Source organism: Dermacentor silvarum, chromosome 1 (genome assembly GCF_013339745.2).
Source record: "Dermacentor silvarum isolate Dsil-2018 chromosome 1, BIME_Dsil_1.4, whole genome shotgun sequence".
NCBI classification, from domain to species: domain Eukaryota; kingdom Metazoa; phylum Arthropoda; class Arachnida; order Ixodida; family Ixodidae; genus Dermacentor; species Dermacentor silvarum.
In genome coordinates this window covers 155,639,005-155,659,704 of record NC_051154.1, presented here as the reverse complement: position 1 = coordinate 155,659,704, position 20,700 = coordinate 155,639,005, and the positions used below count along the sequence as shown (strand labels likewise).

The 20,700-nt window shown below is 43.5% G+C and overlaps 1 protein-coding gene across 1 annotated transcript in view; it reads left to right on the top strand.

Annotated features, from left to right (window-relative positions):
- Positions 1–6,277, top strand: part of LOC119431674 (neuronal cell adhesion molecule-like) — a 137,004-nt gene extending 130,727 nt beyond the window's left edge. Inside the window, exons 6-7 of the mRNA XM_049671745.1 lie at positions 143–271; positions 1,942–6,277. Of these exons, the coding sequence (XP_049527702.1) occupies positions 143–271; positions 1,942–2,090 (278 nt within the window). The 3' untranslated portion in view covers positions 2,091–6,277. The remainder of the gene's footprint in view (positions 1–142; positions 272–1,941) is intronic.
- Positions 6,278–20,700: the final 14,423 nt, after the last annotated feature.

The following is a 20,700-nucleotide window of genomic DNA, read 5'->3' as shown; positions in this document are numbered from 1 at the left end:
GAGAAGAAGCTATAAAGGTGCGAATCGGTATAGGTGTTTATTTTTTGGTGGACACTACTTGGTTGTTCATTATGTAAACGATGAGCACGTGTGTCAAAAAAAGATAACTGGAAAGCTGATACTGCACATTATGTTTTTGCAGGTGTCGAGCAACAGAAGCCTTGCTGTTCGCCTCTGGGATTACTTGTAACAACAGGCGTCGTTCTTGCTTTCCTCTTGGTCGTCATCGCTCTTCTTATAAAGTACAGAACAAGATTAAAGCTTGACAAAGGTAAGTTCTGAAGCTATTGATAACGTTCGGGTACAATATGACAAATACTGTTGAATAGGAATTGAGAGATTGATACTTTATGTTGCCATATCGTGAGAGAAAACAAAAGTCGCGCGCATGTCAGATTTTATCTATAGGGAACCTCACAGGCGACGGCGACGACGACGGCAGAAATCCGGTTGAAGTGTCCATATAATTGCTATCGCAATAAAATAAATCTACTGTACAGAACCACGGAACATATTGCGCAGACTGTCTATGCTACCTATTGCAGGATTTTCTGGTAAATTATTTGTGAGATGTGTAGATTTCGGCAAATGTTGTAGGCTTTAAATATAGCTCACGCTCGAAGATACTCTCAGGCTCAGCCGGGTAACTGAGGTACCCCGTGATGTTTGGTGATGCGAAAATTATACTTTCCAAATTTGTTACAGTTTAGTTTATTCTCTGTAATATGCTGATTGCGTAACAGACTGGTTACAGGCGATGATTCGGCATGAATTTCTTGTAGTGCTCTCCTACATTACCTACTGCCTCAAAGGGTAAAACTTTATGGGTAGATACCTGGTAAAGCTTCCTCAAATTGTAATTAATTGTGCAATTCTCCTCGCTCTATAATTAGACCACAGCAGAATAAATACAATTAGCAATCTTTCTCCTTTTGTAAAAAAAATACAATAACTTAGGAGTTTCCCATTTCTCATAGTAAATGTGTACTTCTTAGTCTTCCGTGGTCTATGCATGTGTTTTCACAAAATTATATATGTAATGTAACCAAGAAAACAGAAAGAGACTGAGTTGTCACTTATCTTCTTGGCCCGGTAGATGGGTCTATATAAACAGCGCCCTCGCTGTCGCATCAAAAACCAGGCCGTCTGCGGGCAGCATAAAATTACGAAAGAAACTGTCGCCACAATAGTGACCATTTCCTTCAATCATTCCACGTAAAGCAGACACCTTTTTACTGGTAGTTCTGCGCGTTATGCGTTGCCATTAGGCACCCTTTCAGATGCATCCGTTTGAAGTCGACACATGCGTAAAGCTTTTCAGTGTGTTACCTCATGTATTATTCGTATGCTATGATATTTGTTGGGTGGAATAAAAAGGATATATATAATCAAAACTATGTTCCAGAAGTATCAGATGTAGAAGCTGGTACAATAAAAGAGGAGATGAACTAGCAAAGTAGCACGATAGTAGTAGCTCTATAACATATACATAGGTTTTTCACATATGGGATTTGCTAAATGGTAAGAAAAAATTAGTATTGCACATGAAGTAATGAGTACATAGATTATGGCATTGTCGGAGAGCAGTCGCACTTGTTAATGTTTTCTAGTTAATATGTTAAAGTGTTTTTTACAAATTTTCCTTTCTATCAATGTTTTCAGTCTGGGTTTCAACGCGGCTCGCGAATCCAGAAGTGACCGCGCCAGCTGCTAATCAATAGCTCTCCTTGGGACGGCGTTTTAGCATATCCTATTAGCCATGTGACAGCCGCGCTTGCGCTCCGTACACCTTGCCACATGTTCACAGATGGCGTATGGTATTGGTGTTAACGGCAACGGTATTGTTCTGGTGCTGTGTTAACTATTGAATGTTTGTGCATACAATTTTAGGAAACATTTCACTCTTCCTTATTTTGCATGCAATTGTGTTCACGTTCGCAGGTTCGCGTAAACCAGAATCGAGAGCTGCAACCAGTGCCGACGAAGGAAGTGAAATGAGCGAAATGAACCCAGAGTGTAAATACGTCCTTTCCACTGATAGCGGCAAGCAACTTTCGAGCTCAAAGGAAAGGCCACTAACATACGTGTGATCCTCCTGCCTGCGTTTGTCAGCAGATGCTTCCATGTGCAGAATGCGGCACTGCTGTGTGGATGCCATCATGCGCCACTGTCTACTACCATTGTGCGGAAGCCCTTCGGGACAAGAACTTTCATCTGTGCACACCCACCGGGCATGGATCCCTTGAAGCAAAGACACGCCTTACGTACGGGCATTGGACATTTCTTTTACTCAGTGACGTTTAAAGATATCAGGATGTTAACCCAAATTTAGTGTAAGGTGGATTCTCCATTTGGAGACCACTCTTTCAGTGGCTTCAAAAGCAGGCGCAAATTTCCAACATCAGTGATTTTTCCAAGAAGTAATGAATCTGGAACAATTTTAAGCCATCGTTCTATCATCAGGTGAAGTAAGGAGTCCCATGCGTGAAAACAGGCTGAAAGCCGAATGTCTTTCATAACTACGTCGAAGCTTAGGTTCTGTGTGATGCCGTGTAGTGTTGTTCCGTAAAACGCTGTGCAAATTGTATTACCCTCATCTAATGCCCCATCTGGTAGCCACGTTTCCCTGAGAATTTGTGTCAAATCACACAAGAAGTGTCACTCCATCTTGAGCATGTCACATGTCATTCTCATTTTTAATGCGTTTAGCGTTCTTTGGGAACTAACGGCGATTTCTTGTGACTGTCTAACCCATTTTCGCGCGCCGATTCCTAAAATAGTGCAGTCTAGCGCAGCGGTAGAAACCACGAAGTGGTAAGGTACCACCGTGCGATGCTACCGGTGGCAGTGACGTGACTGCTGGTACTGTGTGGTACCACGCAGTAGCATGGCGCGGTATTCTTTCCTTCTCTCGCATTCTTCCATCGCGACAGCTAGCGTTTTGAGACGCTGTTGTTTTAAGACATTGCACCTCTGGTCGAAGACACAGACACCGTCATTTTAATATTGTGCACCTATGCGACCAGAGGTGGTCGCACACACTGCACGGGGTTCCAAACTTGTCCTTGAGGAAGTGGCTTTTGAATTCCTGTTTGGCTTTCATGTACAGGTAAAGCACGGTGGTAAGCGGAGGCCACCCATAACACACAGTGCAACAGATTGCTACAGATGACCACCTCCCAAAGCATGCTAAACGCATTCTTGGATAGGAACCAGGGTTGGTTCTTCAGAATGTTTTTATTTCCTATTTTGTATGCTTCATTAACATTGCTGGCAAAGTTAAATTCGTGTTTTGGGCTATGCGCCTTGTAAACGTGCGTAACGTATAATTTGGTAATTCCATACCCGAGCGTAGAACATATTTACCAGGGTCCTAATGTAACAGTGGCCAAATGGACTCTAACACGCTTGAATGAACTGACGAACATTTTTGATAGTGTCATTTACGCAAGACCTATTTCTACAGATGACAGACTTCTTACGTAAAGTTCTGACAAAATTAATAAGACCTATCCGTAAGATCATGAAAATGTTTACATGAATGAAAATTCGTCTAGTGTTTACAATAGATGTAAGGCGCGGCTTGTCTTATTCACTTTTTATGAAGACGTTTAGTTTGTCCAATGATGCTTTGAAACGAGGAGGGCAATAATTACCCCGTTGGTGTGCGCTCCACCATAATTTCCAAATACAGGCGGCTTATATATGGTGCCTTGAACAACAATTCACCACATGACGACCTGTGAAGGTTTAATGCCAAGTGGATTTTTATTTTACTCAATCTAAGTTTGACATTCGCGATTTTGGGCTGCTGTATCAGTTGCAAGGCAGCATAGGTCGAAAAGTTGATAAATTAGTGGTTATTGTTGCGGCATCTTCACGAAACGAGCGGCTCGATCATCAACATTTTATTCTTCCTTAAGCGCAGGTACGCTTTCGCCAATAAGAGCCTCAAAAAAAGCATACATAAGTCCGTATTACTTGATTAGTATCTCATGGAAATCATACTTTTGCTTGACTATTATGATTGGATTGTATTGTGCTTCAGACCTCAAGTACATAGATATCTTGTAGGCATTGGCAATAAGTTATAGTCCAATTACTCTATTCTGTGTAGGCTATCAAGTAGGCACTTTCGAAACCGAGTTTCAAGAGAGCTTGTGTTCGCAACACCACATTTTGAGTGTTCTCAACAACTTGTTTGAGTGACCGAGCGTATGACGCGCATGTCAACAACCATCGCGGTACCGGCTGCACTTGTCTCTGTGAGTTGTTTGTGGCCCATGCATGGCTTTGGCACAGAGCTCGACCCTCGACGGCCTTTAGTGCAGCGTTAGCAAAACATTCCTCACTTTCCATTCTTATAGAAAAGGTCAATTGTTAAATTTGCGCAAACAATATTCACTTTTCTACCATCAACAAATACAGTGAAGGATGTCTGCTGCAGCGCTTTTTTTTTTATTGCACGAAGCTAAAGCGGTGGCACTTTTAGCATGATAATTAGGGTGACCGTTGCACATTCGCAGTTTCCCTTGTGTCAACAGCTCGGTGGCGTTGTTACGCATCAAAAGAAAAGCTGCAGTGAATCCGTTGCTCGATCTTGCCATATAAGTTCTCGTGTTTCCACTACTAACAAAACATAAAATGAAGCAAGGTGACCAACTTTCCCTTGTATACAATATAGTGGCGGCAGCTTCGTTTTTCCAGCATTCACATTGCATGATCGACTTAAAGCGTTTTATTAACAAGTTGCCTTACTCGAAATTAATACTGCCGGCAGCTGCGCGATGTAGCTTCTAACTATTCGCGAGCCTTTGATAAAACAACACCGTTTTAGATAGTTGCCTCAAAAAAATATTGCAATCCCTTGTTCAAGCGCTCTTCGTCAGAGATGCACCAACAAGCCGAAATATCTGCTACATAAGCAAGGTATAATGTTCGTGCATAACTAAACGTGGGCATCACTAAACAACATTCCTAAAGTCATTCCCGAAAACACATAAACGTGGACGTTAGTTATTTGAACCAGTTTTCCTAGGGTGAAAGCATCGGAAATCACCTTCGTTGTCGAGACTGCTCTGATATCATTGGTACAGAGTAGAATTATGTTTAGCACCTTGCTCAAGGTGGAATAATTTCGATTGACATTATTAACCATAAAGTCATTAAGCATCATTTGAGCAAATTAGCTGCCGAAAATGCTCCAAGAAACGTATGTTGTCTCAGTGTTCTCCGACGTTAGTTAATATCCGGGAAGCGCCAAAGCCGTCTCTATTGATAACATGAGGCCACGTAGAATGGATGCTTAGCGCACACGACAGGCATTTTGTTGTGTATCTGCTGATTTCTTCGAGTCATATGTGCCATCTTGAGCGGTAGCCATGTACTGTGAAGGCCAGTATCGAAGTGAGATTTATTAATGGGATGTGCGAATACTTTCACATTGAAGATGGCATTCCAAGTGTCTGATACTAATAACCTTGGAGATAGAGTTGTGTAAATTAAAAAAAACAAATGTTTTATTTCTGTGTTTATTGGCGTGGATCAGCGCTTGTTGCAACTCCTACCACTGCTCCGAACAGCAGACAGTTGTGCAGTGTTGCTGTTTAATTTTTGTTGTGTAGTCCTTATTCACATACACGAATAACTACGACAGTGACAATGTGTGATGGTGCTTAGTGAACAAACTCAATTCAGCGTTCAAGCCCTGATGGACCGCAAGGTGTGTGAGCACAATCATCAACAAGTTTGAGCAGTGGCTGCCTTTCAGTGTCAGCATGCATCGAGAAGAAATTCAGTACTTTACATCTGCGCCAGCAGAAGATGAGTGGACACCAGGGTAAGGCATACAATCTGAAGAACTTCGCAAATATCTGCCATGTAATGAAGGGAGCGTGCTGGCTATTCTATTTTCTCCTGGGATTACCATGTTCCAGCTAGTGCGAGATAAAGCTGGTTCAGCCAGCTATCATTCCGTGGATCTGTGTCTCTCTGCAGTGTCTCTGCAGTGCAGTGTTTCCCACCGTCTCTCTGCATCGGTGGCAAATGCGACTCTCGCACCGGGCTCTTCAATTCATGAACGCTCAAAGTGAACGGGTCTTCGGTAATTGTGAAAGAATCGCTATTTTTTGTGTATGCATATAGTATTTAGCCCGCCTATGACAAGTACCACCTACTAAAAAAGTGTATATATGCTATCTGATAAATGCGTCTTGCGTGGATTGTTGATGTTCTCTATTCATTACATGTTCTATTGCACCATCAAAAGAAACCTATAATAAAGGCGATTTTGCAGTTGCTTGTAGGCTTGCCACAGTTTCTCAACAAGTTGGGGAAGTTGCTGCCATGCTTGTGTCAGCTCTAATGGTTAATTGAATTTGGCTTGCGTCATTTAAGCTTGAACAGCAACGATTCATGTCCGGAGAGCAGAAATAGCTGAGAGTTACCATTGTGCATGAGTTGCCACCTATAAAAAATATATGCATATAAAGCATTTTTTTACATAACTTCATTGCTTTCTATTTTTGAAATAAATCAGATGTAGCACTTTTCATCGCTATTCAAAAGCTTGGTATGGATAATGAAAAGGTAAATATTCGTCACACCTGTTATTTGTATAGTATTGCGATATCAATCAAAGCTACACTCAAGGCGAATTTTCGTAGTCGCCGTGATGTTCCGCATCAAGTCGAAGTGGGTTAAGATACAATCGTGCCCCGCACGCTGTATGCGGTGGGTGCGATGGCAAGCTTGCGAGGGTGTGCCAACAAGGCTAGTGTCTTGATACGCACCATCTTATAGCGCGCCCACTGTTGAAAGTCACATTATCAAGAGCGCGCTAAGCGGGCAGGTGAGCTTATGCATCTTTTTGTAGCCCGGCCGTTGCTGCGCACGTCTATCCACGCGCCCTATCTCTATCTTGGAGGCAATCTCAGGCGGTTGCAAAGCTTGGGTCAGTCTAGATCGGTGTTGACTTCATGAGCGTTGACTTGCCACGCGCGCCTAGTGACTGCAGATCACGTAATCTCAAGTCTCGGATACGCGTTGACGCGAGAGGCAGCGCGAAGCGTTCGGTCCGTAGGCGGAAAGTGTTCATAGTACCGACTGGCGGGGGGGGGGGGGGGGGGGGGGGGCTGGGGTTCGACCAGCTTTATGTACCCCAACCGCATCTATTGCAGTTGCAGTTGCATTTGCAACTTCGTCTTACCTCGAAGTATTGTTCACTTAAGTGATTGCCTTATATGAGTATTTACATGACCTCAAAGTAGGAGAGCGTTCAGTTTTACAGCATGAGTGCCCTCGCATCACCGCCAGACTGGCCTCTCTGATGAGCCATGGCACAAGCGGATTCAGTTACATACGTTATGGAGACATATGTGTTTTGTGCGTATTAAGTCGCATAAATATACCTCAATAAAAAAAAGCCATGTAACCCCCTTGTGAAAGTTTTAAAACACCAAGATACAATCAAAAACTATTTTCCTGACTAGAGGTCAGCTGAGAAGATAAGTCATAACATATATAAAAATTACACACTATATGTAGCAATTTCTAAACAAAACTTATGACTAGAACTATTTTCGTAAAACAATGTGGCTCATTAACGCACTAGCATAAGTACTTTTAAAAACATGCCTTATGTCCTTTGGTTCATTTATTTGCAGGCGGCGGAATAACGGATTATAGAGCAATAAATGATAAGGCGCAGAAATAAGTATAATTATAAATAAATAGGGCACAGCGACATCTCAAAAGCGCGATAGGACTCGAGAGCAAGTATACGAATAGCGTTGGTTCCGTTATTGAGCAGCTAATACAGCATATGACGAATAAAAATTACTAATATACTAGGGAATATAAAAATAACAGCATAGACTAGGGAGTTTTACAATTATCGCAACCAAGCGTCTTTGCATATCCAAAAGGCCTCACCCTGCTTGCGCTGTTATGTATCCCATTTTCGTTCCTTAGTATATCTTTTTGCGTTGTTTTCGAAGCCAGGTTGTTTCCTTTGACTTGTGAGTTGGCGCCTTCCTCTTTCCTATTAAAGACATCAGTTCATTGTCTGATGCGATGGTTTCACCATCAGTGAAAATGTGTTCATTCGGGCACTTTATCAGGAAATGAAGTCGTCGCCATTATTATTCAAATTGAGTTTGCGGGAGAGTTCTTTATGGGCGTGCAAAATTGCAAGGTGGTTAAAACGCGCTTGTCCAGACGTCGACCGCAAGTACGTTTTCAGTCGCCAAAGATACGAAAAGAACCTCTCAGATGTGCTCGACGGGACCGTTATCGTCCAGGTAATTTTTTTAGCTTGACCGTTTCCGGCAAAAGGCTTCGCAGGTGTTCGCCTTTGTAACCCGAAAACCGGTGCACGAGCTCCTTGAATGTCCGCAATGGTGCCGACGTTTGCTGGCTTACAATATCAATCAGCATATCTCTGTGCAAAATCAGGCGTCTTGGTTCAAGGGCGTCACCGTAGAACTTTGTAATATATGCTTCGTCTTCTTTCCCTATGACAAACTGCTCAATGTGCGACCTATGCTGCCACATCTCATGTGGTTACCTGTTGCTTAACGAAGACAGCACGGTGCCAAGTACTTCATAGAACCTCTGGCGGTACATGCCACTCGCTGATGGAAACACGTGAGCTGAGGTACCTTCTTGATAGCGGCGTGGAGTCTTCTTTTGCCTAGCAACTAGAACAAACGGGTCCACAACTGCTATTTTCCTGCCTCTGCCATAGAATACGTGGGTCATGCGCTTTATTTTGGAGGTAATCTGCGCCAGGTTCAAGCTTGGGCAATTCTAGATGGCTGGTCCCTTCAAGCACGCTGTCTCCCCAAGCGCCTAGTGTATGTTTCCGCTGGTGCTTAGCAGTGGAAAATACGCTTCCTTCTCAGCTTCAGTCGGGTTCTGGAGAAGTAACGATAAGCGACGTGCCCACTGTTCGCTTTGTCGTTGGTGCTCGTGCTGTGTTTGGAGCTGGTGCACATTGCGACTTCCGCAGCCATGGTAGAAGCGAGCTCGACGCATGTTTTCTATTTCTCGTGTTATTGCTATAGCAATTGTATCGACACTCCAGCAAATTTTCACTGTCATCGTCGCCGTGATATTCCGTATAAAGTCCAAAAGCCATATGAATGAGCGACCCACACACTGTGAGTGCGAGAAAAAGCACGCAACAGTGAGCCGAAAAGGCTGGCGGCTTGATGGGCATTATCTTCCCATGCGATCAATATTCGGGTTAGCTGAAGGTCACGTGATCAAACGCGCGTGGAAAGGAGTGCGCGCGTCTTCTCCTCTGGCCCTGCCGTAGCTGCGAATGACTGAGCGCGGCTGACGCTTACCCAGCCCGCGTGGCACATCTCATTGTTGGTAATCATTGGTGGGTGCAATGATAAAGGGTGAGCAGGGATGGCTTCTGACTTCATGCTCACTGTCTTCCTTTACGGGCTGTATTTCCGCACCCCTAGTGTTACAGATCCCCTAGTCTACGTTAAGAGACTGGGGCAATTGGAGATCTCTGACGGAGGTCGTTCTGCAGTGGACATAAAAAAATTCGCAGTTCCACCCGAAAGGAGAAGCATCAATTGCGACAGCAAATTAGTAGAGAGCTAGCTATACGGAGTAAGAATAGTAGTTTTCTCAGCTGTGTGAACTTGGACATGTAGCAGCACCAGCAACACGCAGAACTGTTGTCGACGCCGTCAGCGTTTTGCCCGCGTTCGCACTGAACGCGCGCGGCGAGGTGACTGTTGCCGGTGCCTCTGGCGGCGGCTCGGAGGTTTTCGACGAGATCATAACGAGACACTCGTCGAGCAGCGCCAGAATCTTTACTACATCTTTTCGCCTCGCAACTTTTTTGTATAGATACGCATTTGGCGCCGCAGCTAAACGTTGCCTTCCCTTCCTCCCCTCTCTCGCTCCCGTCCCCCCACGGCCTTTTGCGCGACGGAATAAGTCGCATATGCTCTCCGCCGTGCGTTCGCTCACCGTGAAAGCGCCCGAGGGAGGCGCGCTTTCAGTCGCACACACAGCATACGGCGCGCGGCGACGATTTCATCGCCGTTCGACTTCATACGGAACCTCTCAGCGATGGCGACGGCAACAGCGACGACAGAAATCCGCTTGGACTCTCCATATAATTGCTATCGCAATAAAATAGGAAGATGATAATGATGAATCTAACTTACAGAGTCGCGGTGAATCGCGCGACTGTGTATACGAACCGTTCGCCCACGCTGCCGGCGTTCTTCATAATGCCAGCGTTGTGATAGCGAGTTCTCGAGGTGATACAGTGAGATATTTACAGGTTTACAAGGTTCGTGCATTACACGACGTCTTGTGATTTGGTTAGTAAGTGAATGTTTACTCCAATTCATATGAGCAATCTAACTAACATATAGACTCGAGTAATTAAGGACAGCCCTTTTTTGTCGCGATTTTGACGAGCCTTACAAGGGACCTGGCCATTTTATATAATTTTTTCAACTACGCGTATGAAATCCGCCTTACGCGATCGCCTCCTCATGTCATTCAGTAGCTACGCGCGAAAGTACGCTGTGCGGGAAAATTCGCGGTTGAACGCGATCGGAATCAGCGTGCTGAACGCGATTGCTTCTCGGTTGGATTTTTTTAAATATTGGATGTCATGTTGGGGGTGCGGCCCTTACATGGGTGCCTTATGCTTCGCTATCACTAATACTGCTTAGCCTTTCCGGCGAAACTGCAGCCTCTTTATTATTTTTTTATTGTAAGTGCGAGTATAAGTGCTGCTGTGCATGACTGCTATTGATTCTGATTTCGAGTGAATCCGGCTTGGCCTCATTTTGGTTACTGAGTGAATTATATAGATATATATGACCTCTGCATTGAAATGGTGATGTTTCCGTCCCTAATAAATGTTGTAGATTGCTAGGAGCTTTTTTTCATGAGCTGTTAGAATTGCCTACTGGAAATAGAAGCAATATTGAGACCCATATCATTCATTCACAGCCATTTCACACGCCGTTGATAAAAGACACTGCCGAAGTGGTCACTGAAGTCCGCAGGTTTTTTCATTGTCAAAAAAGCACGCAAAGCAATTTGAAGCGAGGTTAACATACAACAGCATATTCATTCTCTAGGCATAAGCTATCCTTACCATTAGAAATAATTGTTAGTTGGCTACCTTCTTCTCTTAAAAATAAAATAATAAAGTTTGTCCTGTGTATACATTTAAAAATATGGCGTCTGTGCATGGTGTTCGCAGCGGAAACTTAAAGAAAATGTTGAAGTGAAAAAAGACGGAGGAGGTAGCTGCCGCTGGTGCTTCTAATGCGCTTGTCTTCCTGTTGTCAGGATTTGCAGGAATAAAGCAAAAGTATATTAATAGAAGCCGTGCACGTGCGCGCCAACAATGATGCAGTACCCTTTTAGCCACAATAAAATTTTAGGTGATAGGGTAGAGGCAACTCAAAAGAAACATTGAATGATGTGGGTAACAGAACTCTGGTAATGAGACTGTAGATGGAGGGAGTCGGCTTCGGCATCGCCGGGCCCCCCCCCCCGGGGGGGGGGGGGGGGAAGGGGGTAGGGCTCTGCGCTTCCGTAGATCCTCGGAGGGGCTCAGGCCTCGTAGCACCCCCGTAGTCAGAGCCTATGGTTCGCTCCCCTCTGTTTGCGCTCTTCATCAGGCCAGTGTTGTGACAGCGAGTGTTCGCGGTCATCGAGCGAGATCTGTTGATGTTTGCCTGTGCGCGCATGAGAGCATGCTGGTTATCTGACTTAGTAATCCTGTGTTTCCTACAATTAATACGGCCGATAAAACTACGAAGCTTACTTCGTGTACTTGTCTAATACTTCACTGTCGCTATCAAGCTTCATCTTTCAGGCGCAAGTGCAAGTTTTTTTTTTTTTACGCATTGTTATACCATTTTCTGACGAAGTGTTTCTTGAGAGGACGAAAATAATTTGTGGTCACTCCACACAGTCTCTGCTCATAAGGTATACGGGGCTACTGTCGGTACTCAAGTCAATATTTAGTGTAGATAGCAGTCTCTCCTTGTCGGACAACCTAAATCTAGCTTCGTTATTTTTGTATAATTTTATGTTCGCTATCAAGTTATGTTGTTTTGTCGCCTTCTCAATTTCTATTTCAATGGCCTTGAATTGCGTAGCTGCCCTAGAATTATGCGTAGAATGAATCTTTGTGCTGAATAGTAATTCTGAGCCACACAACAGGTTGAACGTGTGGATGGGTTCGTAAGAATTCGGAACTATTCTTGATGAGCTTGTTTTTGCACTGGCGCACACAGACACATGAAGACGGGCACAGGACGCACAATGTGCTTTTTCAAACCGAAACCGGACATCAGTTTAATTGCAGGTCAGAGTAAGGACGAGAGCACCAGGGAAATCCTTGAAGCCATGGTGTTCACACAGTTAGGTAGCGATTGTATCGGCATGCCTGCTCCCTGTCTATCAAAAAAAAAGGGGGGGGGGCGCTTCGTGTGTCTTGTGTCCTCTTCCATGTGTCTGTCCATCCACCCGGCCGATCAGATTCACGGACAGCAAATAACGATGTGCAGTAGGAAGGAAGCTGCTTTGGCCCTTTGGTAGTGAGGCGAGAGATGCTATCAGTGCATTATGCCGCTCTGGAAAAACAAGACGCTCAACAAACAAGGGCAGTAGGATGCAGACAGCAGCCGGGGTATTCGCGAAACCGCTGTTAGCAATAATCAAATTAAGTAAACCAAACCCCGACTTCTTCAAAATTAATCGGGGCTCCGGATTAATTTTGACCACCTGGGGATCTTTAACGTGCACTACAACGCAAGCACACGGGCGTTTTTGCATTTCGCCTCCATCGAAATGCGGCCGCCGCGGCCGGGATTCGATCCCGCGATCTCATGCTCAGCCGCGCAACGCCTTAGCTCACTTAGCCGCCGCGGCGGGTCAAACCCTGACTGGACTCTGCCGGTATTTTTTTTTTTTCGTTTACGCGTCTAGCTTTAATTAACAGTCATTGAAACAGCTATATTGCGTATTTTGTCCCATATTGCCCGTTGGAGGGAGAATGAGTGATTTAAACGTCCACGAGAACCATAACAGCCGAGGTTATGAGGCTATGGTTTATTTTAATAAGAATCATTCAGCAAGGTGACGCAAGGCCATTTTTAATTTGCCGCTTCCCCCTGAACAATCAATTTCCTGCTTACAAATGCACCAAAATAATCATACAGTCTTAATAATAATTATCACTAATATCTAAGCTAATAATGACTGTAATACTGAAATATCAATAGGATATATGCCGCACTTAATAATGAAATGTTAAATAAAACTCAATTTCTTGGTGTGGTGCGGCCTGTGAAGTCGTAAGCTAATGTAGGAGTTTGAAAATAGCTAATCTCTATTATCTATGTAGTAAAGGTTCATTCAAGGTGAGCCATGTAAGCATACGATAATTTGGGGATCCTGGGTCCTCTGCGCACGAAGGCCAAATCCGCCGCAACAAAGTTCCAATCTCCGCCCACTTCAGGCGTTAGAGGCGCAGCTACCGCGGATGTGTGCGCTCATTTGTGCAATTATTGGACACCGGGCGTCATTGGCCACTCTCCACAGCTGCTTCTGCTGTCACGAGGACTCCAAGCAAGCCGCGAACAAAGAAGGTGAGCATTGCTTCTACCACATGGATAGGTGCTACCCTAATCAAACGATAGAAGAGAAGCCAGAACGTTTAGCCGGCAAATGCGTAAATAAAGAGCCACTACACAGGGTGCTTTTTTTAGACTATACAGATTTTTTATAAAAAAAAGTATAACCTTCAGACACCTGTCGTCTTCGCATACGAGTGCTATACGGCGAGGCGGAAATACTTTGCCGCTGCTTAAGCTACTCTCAAAAGTGTAATTAACAAAAAATTTTTGACTTTTTTATTTTTAACTTGAGGGCAGTTGTTTATATGGAAAACTTGTAGGGCGGCTGAATTTATTTCATACCCAGTTTTTAGAAATCCAAAAAATCGCACGTGATTTGAGATATTCATCATCGAAATTGAAGGCCCAATCCAGACAATATCGAGACTGAGTGCGTCCCGCTGCGCGTCAGGCGGCAACGCCCCGTGAAGTAGTGTGGGGCAAAGTTTGAATGATAGCATGCTGCGGCATATCCTGACCAGACATGTACAGGTCAGGACCCGACACAGGCACGCTTTCCCTTGCCAGGCATAGCGTGCCGTATCAGTAGGTGCCGTGACTGGCCGATACTTTGTTTCAATCTTCCTCGCGCTTTTCGTGCCGGGGTGTTCAAGTCCGATATAATATAACAGGGCCGCCTTTTCTGCGTTCCCGCGGCGCTCGGCTGGATTTACCGTAGATTTCGATAATAATGATCTCGAATGAGGTGCATTATTCAAGATATTTAAAAGCGTTAGGGTGCATTAAAACTTGACTGTTATCAAATTCATCATTTAAAGAATGGCCCCTAGGGCACTAACCAAAAATTTATGAACAAAATTTTGTTAATTGGTCTTTTCAGAATAACTTAAGCAGCGGCATAGCATTTCCGCCTTGCCGTAGAGCTCATATGGGAAGACGACAGGTGACTCATGGTCATACCTTTTTTATAAACAATCTATATTGTCTAAAGAAAACACCCTGTGCAATGTTTCGTCCATTAACCCATGGCGCTCAGTTCCCAGCGGCTGCGGAGCACCTAACCAAGGCGGTGGTCAGACCGGCGACGTGGCAGTGGGCGCTAAGAATCTCTCGGTTCATACAGGCCGCCACTGGCAATTGAACCTGGTAAAGTTTAACACGCAAACCCTCTCGAGTGAGGGTAGCTTATCAGGGCTCTTTGAGCAATTAACAGCCTTTGCCTGGGTTATTCTTGGCCTTAGTGAGGTTAGAGGAATTGATGAAGCTTATACAGTACAGAATAACGGCCACGTTCTCTGCTCCAGAGATGTTCAAGATAAGAGAGAATACGGGGTAGAATTTCTAATCGATAAGGACATATCAGGTATCATTGATGAATTCTACAGCATTCATGAGGGGGTAGCAGTCGTCGTAATAAAGCTGAATATGAGGTATAGAAGGAAAGTTGTACAAGCCTACGCCCCAACCTCCAGTCATGATGACGATGAAATAGAACAGTCTTATGAAGATGTTGAATTAGAGATGAGAAAGGTGCAAACTAAGTATAATGTAGTACTGAGGGACTTCAATGCAAACATGGGGGAAAAGCAGGCTGGTGAACAAGCAATTGGCAACTACAGCGTCGATTCTAGGAACACTACAGGAGATATCCTGGTAGAATTCAAGGAAAGGAATAGGTGCCGAATAATTAATACCTTCTTCAGGAAGCGCAGTAACAACAAGTGGACCTGGAAAAGCCCTAATGGAGAAACAAGGAATGAAGTAGATTTCATATTATTTGCCGATCCCAGAATAGTGCAATCATTCAATTCAATACTGCAATCAATCGGTTGGCTGAAAACCAGATGGGGTGATGAAGTTAGGAAATTTGCAGGCTCAAGTTGGAATACGCTAGCGCAAGACAGGGGTAATTGGAGATCGCAGGGAGAGGCCTTCGTCCTGCAGTGGACATAAAATATAGGCTGGTGATGATGACTATGATGATGATGACGAATAGTGCAGGATGTAGAAGTGTTAGGAAGGGTAAAGTGCAGTGACCATATCTTAGTGAGGCCTAAGATTTCTCTCAATTTGAAGAGATAAAGAGTGAAATTAGTCAAGAGGAAACAGGCCAACCTAGAGGCAGTAAGGGTAAAAGCAGACCAATTCAGGCTGGAGCTCGCAAACAAATACGCAGCTTTAGAACAGAAAGATGAAGATAACATAAAGTTAATGAATGAAACCGTGACTAGTGTAATTTAAAAGCAGCGATTGAAGTGGAAGGTAGGGCACCAAGGCAACCAGTAGGTAAGCTTTCCCAGGTAACAACGGACCTAATAAGAAACGAAAAAGCATGAAAGTGTGTCATTCGAGAAATCAGGTAGAATTTGCTGAACCGTCAGAACTGATGGTCAAGAAGAAAGCAAGGGATATTGGAAATTATTATGTGGGAAAGATTCAGGAAGCAGTAAAAAATGGCCGCAGAATGAAATCAGTCAGAGGAAAACTTCGCAAAGGACAAGGCAAGATGTACGCAATGAGAGATAATCAGGGTAATGTCGTGAGCAATTTTTACGACATAGTAAAAGCAGCAGAAGAGTTCTATATTGAATTTTACACTACCCAGAGCAACCACGCTACCGTGATTTGAAGTAGTGATAAACAGGATACAGAGGCTCCTTCTACAACTATCGATGAAGTTAGAAGGGCCTTGCAAGACATGACCTCGGGAAAAGCGGCAGAAGAAGATCGAATAGCCGTCCATTTAATCAAAGATGGAGAAGATATGCTTGAAAAGCTTGCGGTCCTTTATACGCTACACCACACGACCTAATAAGTACCAGAGAGCTGGAAGAATTTCAACATTATACTAATCCATGAGAAGGGAGACGTTAAAGCATTGAAGAATTATAGGCCCATGATCTTGCTTTCAGTATTGCATAAAATATTCACCAAGATAATTACCAATAGAATCAGGCCAACACTTGACTTGAATTAACCAAGAGAACAGGCTGGCTTCAGGATGGGATATTCTACAATAGATCACATGCATGTCATCAATCACGTAATTAAAAAATATGCGGAGTACAGTCAGGCTCACTATATAGCTTTCATAGATTATGAAAATGCATTTGATTTAGTAGAGATACCAGCAGTCACGGAGGTATGGCGTAATTAAGGAATACAGGAGTCATACGTGAACATCTTGGGAAACATCTACAAATATTCAACAGCTACCTTGGCTCTCCACAAGAAACGCAGAACCTTATCTATCAAGAAAGCGGTCAGGCAAGGAGACACAATCACTCCAATGCTATTCACTTCATGCTTCAAGCTCTTACACTGGGAAGGCTTAGGAGGGAGGATCAATGACGAATATCTCAGCAATTTTTGGTTTGCAGATAACATTGTCCTATTCAGCAACAATGGGGGACAAATTCCAACAAATTATTGAGGACCTTAACCGCGAAATTGCAAGAGTGAGGTTAAAGATTGATATGCAGAAGACAAATATAAATTTGAATAGCCGTACAAGGAAACAAGAATTCATGATTGCCAGTCAGCCTCTAGAGTCGGTACAGGAGTAAGGTTATCTAGGTCAATTATTCACAGGCGAGACTGACCATGAGAAGAAAATTTACAAAAGAATAAAAATAAGTTGAAGTGCATACGGCAGGCATTAGCAAATCCTGGCTGGGAGCTTACCATTGTCGTTGAAAAGAAAAGTGTAGAGTCATTGCATTCTTCTGGTGCTAACAAATGGGGCAGAAACTTAAAGGTTAACAAAGAAGCTCGAGAACAAGTTCAGGAACGCGCAAAGAGCAATGAAACGAAAATTGTTTGGTGTAATGTTAAGAGACAGGAAGAGAGCGGTGTGGATCAGAGAACAAACGGGGATAGCCGAATATTGTAGTGCACATTAAGCGTAAAAAATGGAGCTGGGTAGGTCATGTAATGCGCAGGGCCGATAACCGGCGGACCATTAGAGTTGCAGAATGGGTGCCAAGGGATGGCAAGAGCGGTCGAGAACGGCCGAAAACTCGGCAGGTGGGGCGATGAAATTAGGAAGTTTGCAGGCTCAAGTTGGAATCAGCTAGCGCAAGACAGGGGAAATTGGAGATCGCAGGGAGAAGCCTTCATCCTGCAGGAAACATAAAAATTTGCTGATGATGATGATAATGCTTCACACCACAATAATCCTCGGCAAGGGAGTATCGGCCGTAATTTTGATGGTGTCAGTACGGGAAAAAATTGTCTAGTAAAGACACATAGCAGGTTGCGCTCCCCCTTCCGTATAGGTTGACGCTTCAGACCAATTTGTTGGCGTGCTTTAGGTACGTTCAATATGGCTACTGAAGTGTCTCACGTGCTAGACTATCTGATATTCAAAACCAAGGTCGGTAATGATCGGGATAAATGTGATTGCTACTACATACATTACAGTCATGTAGATATTCCGTATAGGCATGGAGCCCATCAAGCTTACATGAATATTTAAAGAACATTTGAAGGATTTTGATTCCACAGGAACCGTACCTACATGACCATCGTAGATCTAGTATATGGCAACGTATCTAGATCTAGCAAACGTATACGCTTATTGTGCGTATATATTTACTTTTACTTCTAAGAGATTTTCCACGAATAGAAAGGCGAATATAGAACGATTCAACCTGTTAAGAAGGATTACCTGGAGAGACGGACAATACCTGAACGACAAATCGCAATGTGCACATAGCAAATTTCCAGGAATTCAATAATTACCTTTTTAATTAGTCACTTTAGTATCCACGTTGAAGTTGTGAAATTGATGCCGAGATATAGTGTGGTCGTGTCTTCATAGCATAAATCCTTAAACTAGCACAACTTTCATGTTATCTGTGCTACCAAAGTACTAATAAATTACCGTTGCAGTAAACAGTTTCCAAAAAGCCTTCCTCTAGCAATTTGAGACGATCTTATCTAGATACTCTATGTAACGTTAGTACAACTTCGGGACGGATATCATGAATGTGGTGCCAGCCTTAACATTTATGGTAAGCACACTAGACTTCAACAGTGTTTGGCTTCAAATCCCCAAGTGCAACTAGGGCGCTAAAATGAATAATATAGATATTTAACTAATCATTTTAATTGGATGCCTGCACATTGCGATTTTTATGTACGTAATCTCCGCCCTCTGCTGAATGGTACCTGAAAGGTGGAAGAGCACTATCTCTGAAAGGCAATTTTTATTTCAATTTGTTTGAGTCCAAAAAAATAGGTAGTACAATTTACATACTACAGAGTGTTCATTTTCAAGTTTTACGGAATTTTTAGAAATCGTCTGTGGCAGGTAGCATAATACTTGTTATTAGACTGGGTTATTCGGTGACGCGGACATAAGTAGCACGATAAATCGACACACATATTCAAGTAATTAAAGAAAAATCACTAATTAACTTCTTAGTTAATTATTTTATGACCCGTATTGCAATTTACGAATTGTATCCAGTGAGCTTGTCAGGCGTATCCACTTGGAAAAAATTTCCAGGATGAAACCAGTTTCGAGGTATTATTTCCCAATGTGTGGGATGAAATACATGGGCGTTCCAATTACTTTTGTGCTTCAATGTATAAAACAGCATTTTCGCAAAAATGTAAGTGGAACAACAGTGCATTTTTACGGCGAGTTTGATGTCGCATATCTCCAAACTGCATGGTGTCATTCTGGAAATTCATTCCAATTGGATACGCCTGACATGCTCACCGGCTACAATTAATAAATTTCAATATGTGTCGTGAAGTAATTTACTAAAGCCCAAACCGCATGAGTGCTATTTTGTGCGTGACGGCGACAAGCGACGGCTTCTTGCAATGAAACGGGCCGTCGCGAAAACCAATCGCTCGTTCTTCTCGCTTGATCGCTCGGTTCTGGAAATCTAGAATTCGTCGCTCGTCGCCCGGAAGTGCTATGAGCGACTAGCCAATAGCCCGAAGCCGGAACTGGATATACATCAGTCAAGTACTACCGATTGTCGCACGGAACGAGCAAACGACTAGATTTTGATACGTGCAAGGATAATAACGTGGTGCAAGACCTTTTGAAATATTTATGCTGCTCTTTAGACTAAAACACATCAAATTAAATTATTAAAGCACGCGTCACACCAGTTTCGGCGAGTATTTGCTGCCGTCATACCGGCAACACCGCGAAGACGTCGCTCAAAGTCGTCGCTCGTCTCGTCGCTCGCATGCGGTACGACTTGTAGGCGAGGAGCGAACGCGACAGTCATCTCCATCGCGTCGCGTGTCGCTGTCGCGCGCAAGATCGCGTGCATGTGGTTTATACTTACGAAATAATTAGTGAATTTTTGTTTATTAGTTTAATATGTGTTTATATTTCTCGTGCTAAGAATGTCCGCTTCATCGAATAACACAGCTAAGATAAGAATTATGCAACCTGCCACAGGCAATTTCAAAAAATTCTGCAAAACTTAAAATTTAACACCTTGTATACTATATGCGTATATTAACGTATCTATTATACGGTGTTCATAGGTTATCTGAAGACGCATGATTCAGTAGAGATATCAGTATCACTGGAAGCTTTGTAATGTGAAGTATCAGAGGATGCGGACGCGAAGGCCTCAGGAAAAAACTCCAGAGATCCCGCAACTATGGCAACTTTTCATAAGAAAATCCGAAATACACGGGTGAGAAACTAGCCGGGAGACGAGACGCAATCTTTCTGATGCTATCAACGGCACACTTGCACGAGGTATACATAATTAAAGGGTGACAAACATTAGATGTAAGAGTAAACGTGGAACTTCTCAGCAAACGTAGGTTGGCAGATGACGTTCTGTTCCGCAGCATCGGAGATGATCAACAATAAATCATTGACCATACGTAGCCAACAGTTAATGGTCACTTTGATTAACGAAAATCGGGCCCCCTTGGTTCCCATTCTTCTCGTTCAATAAATCATTGAGCATTTCAACCAGCATGAAAGATTGGGTTTGAGAAATAATGTGCTGAAAGCTTGAAAAATTTGTGCTAGCCTTCTAAGGCAAGAAATCTGCGTGATCAGTATTAA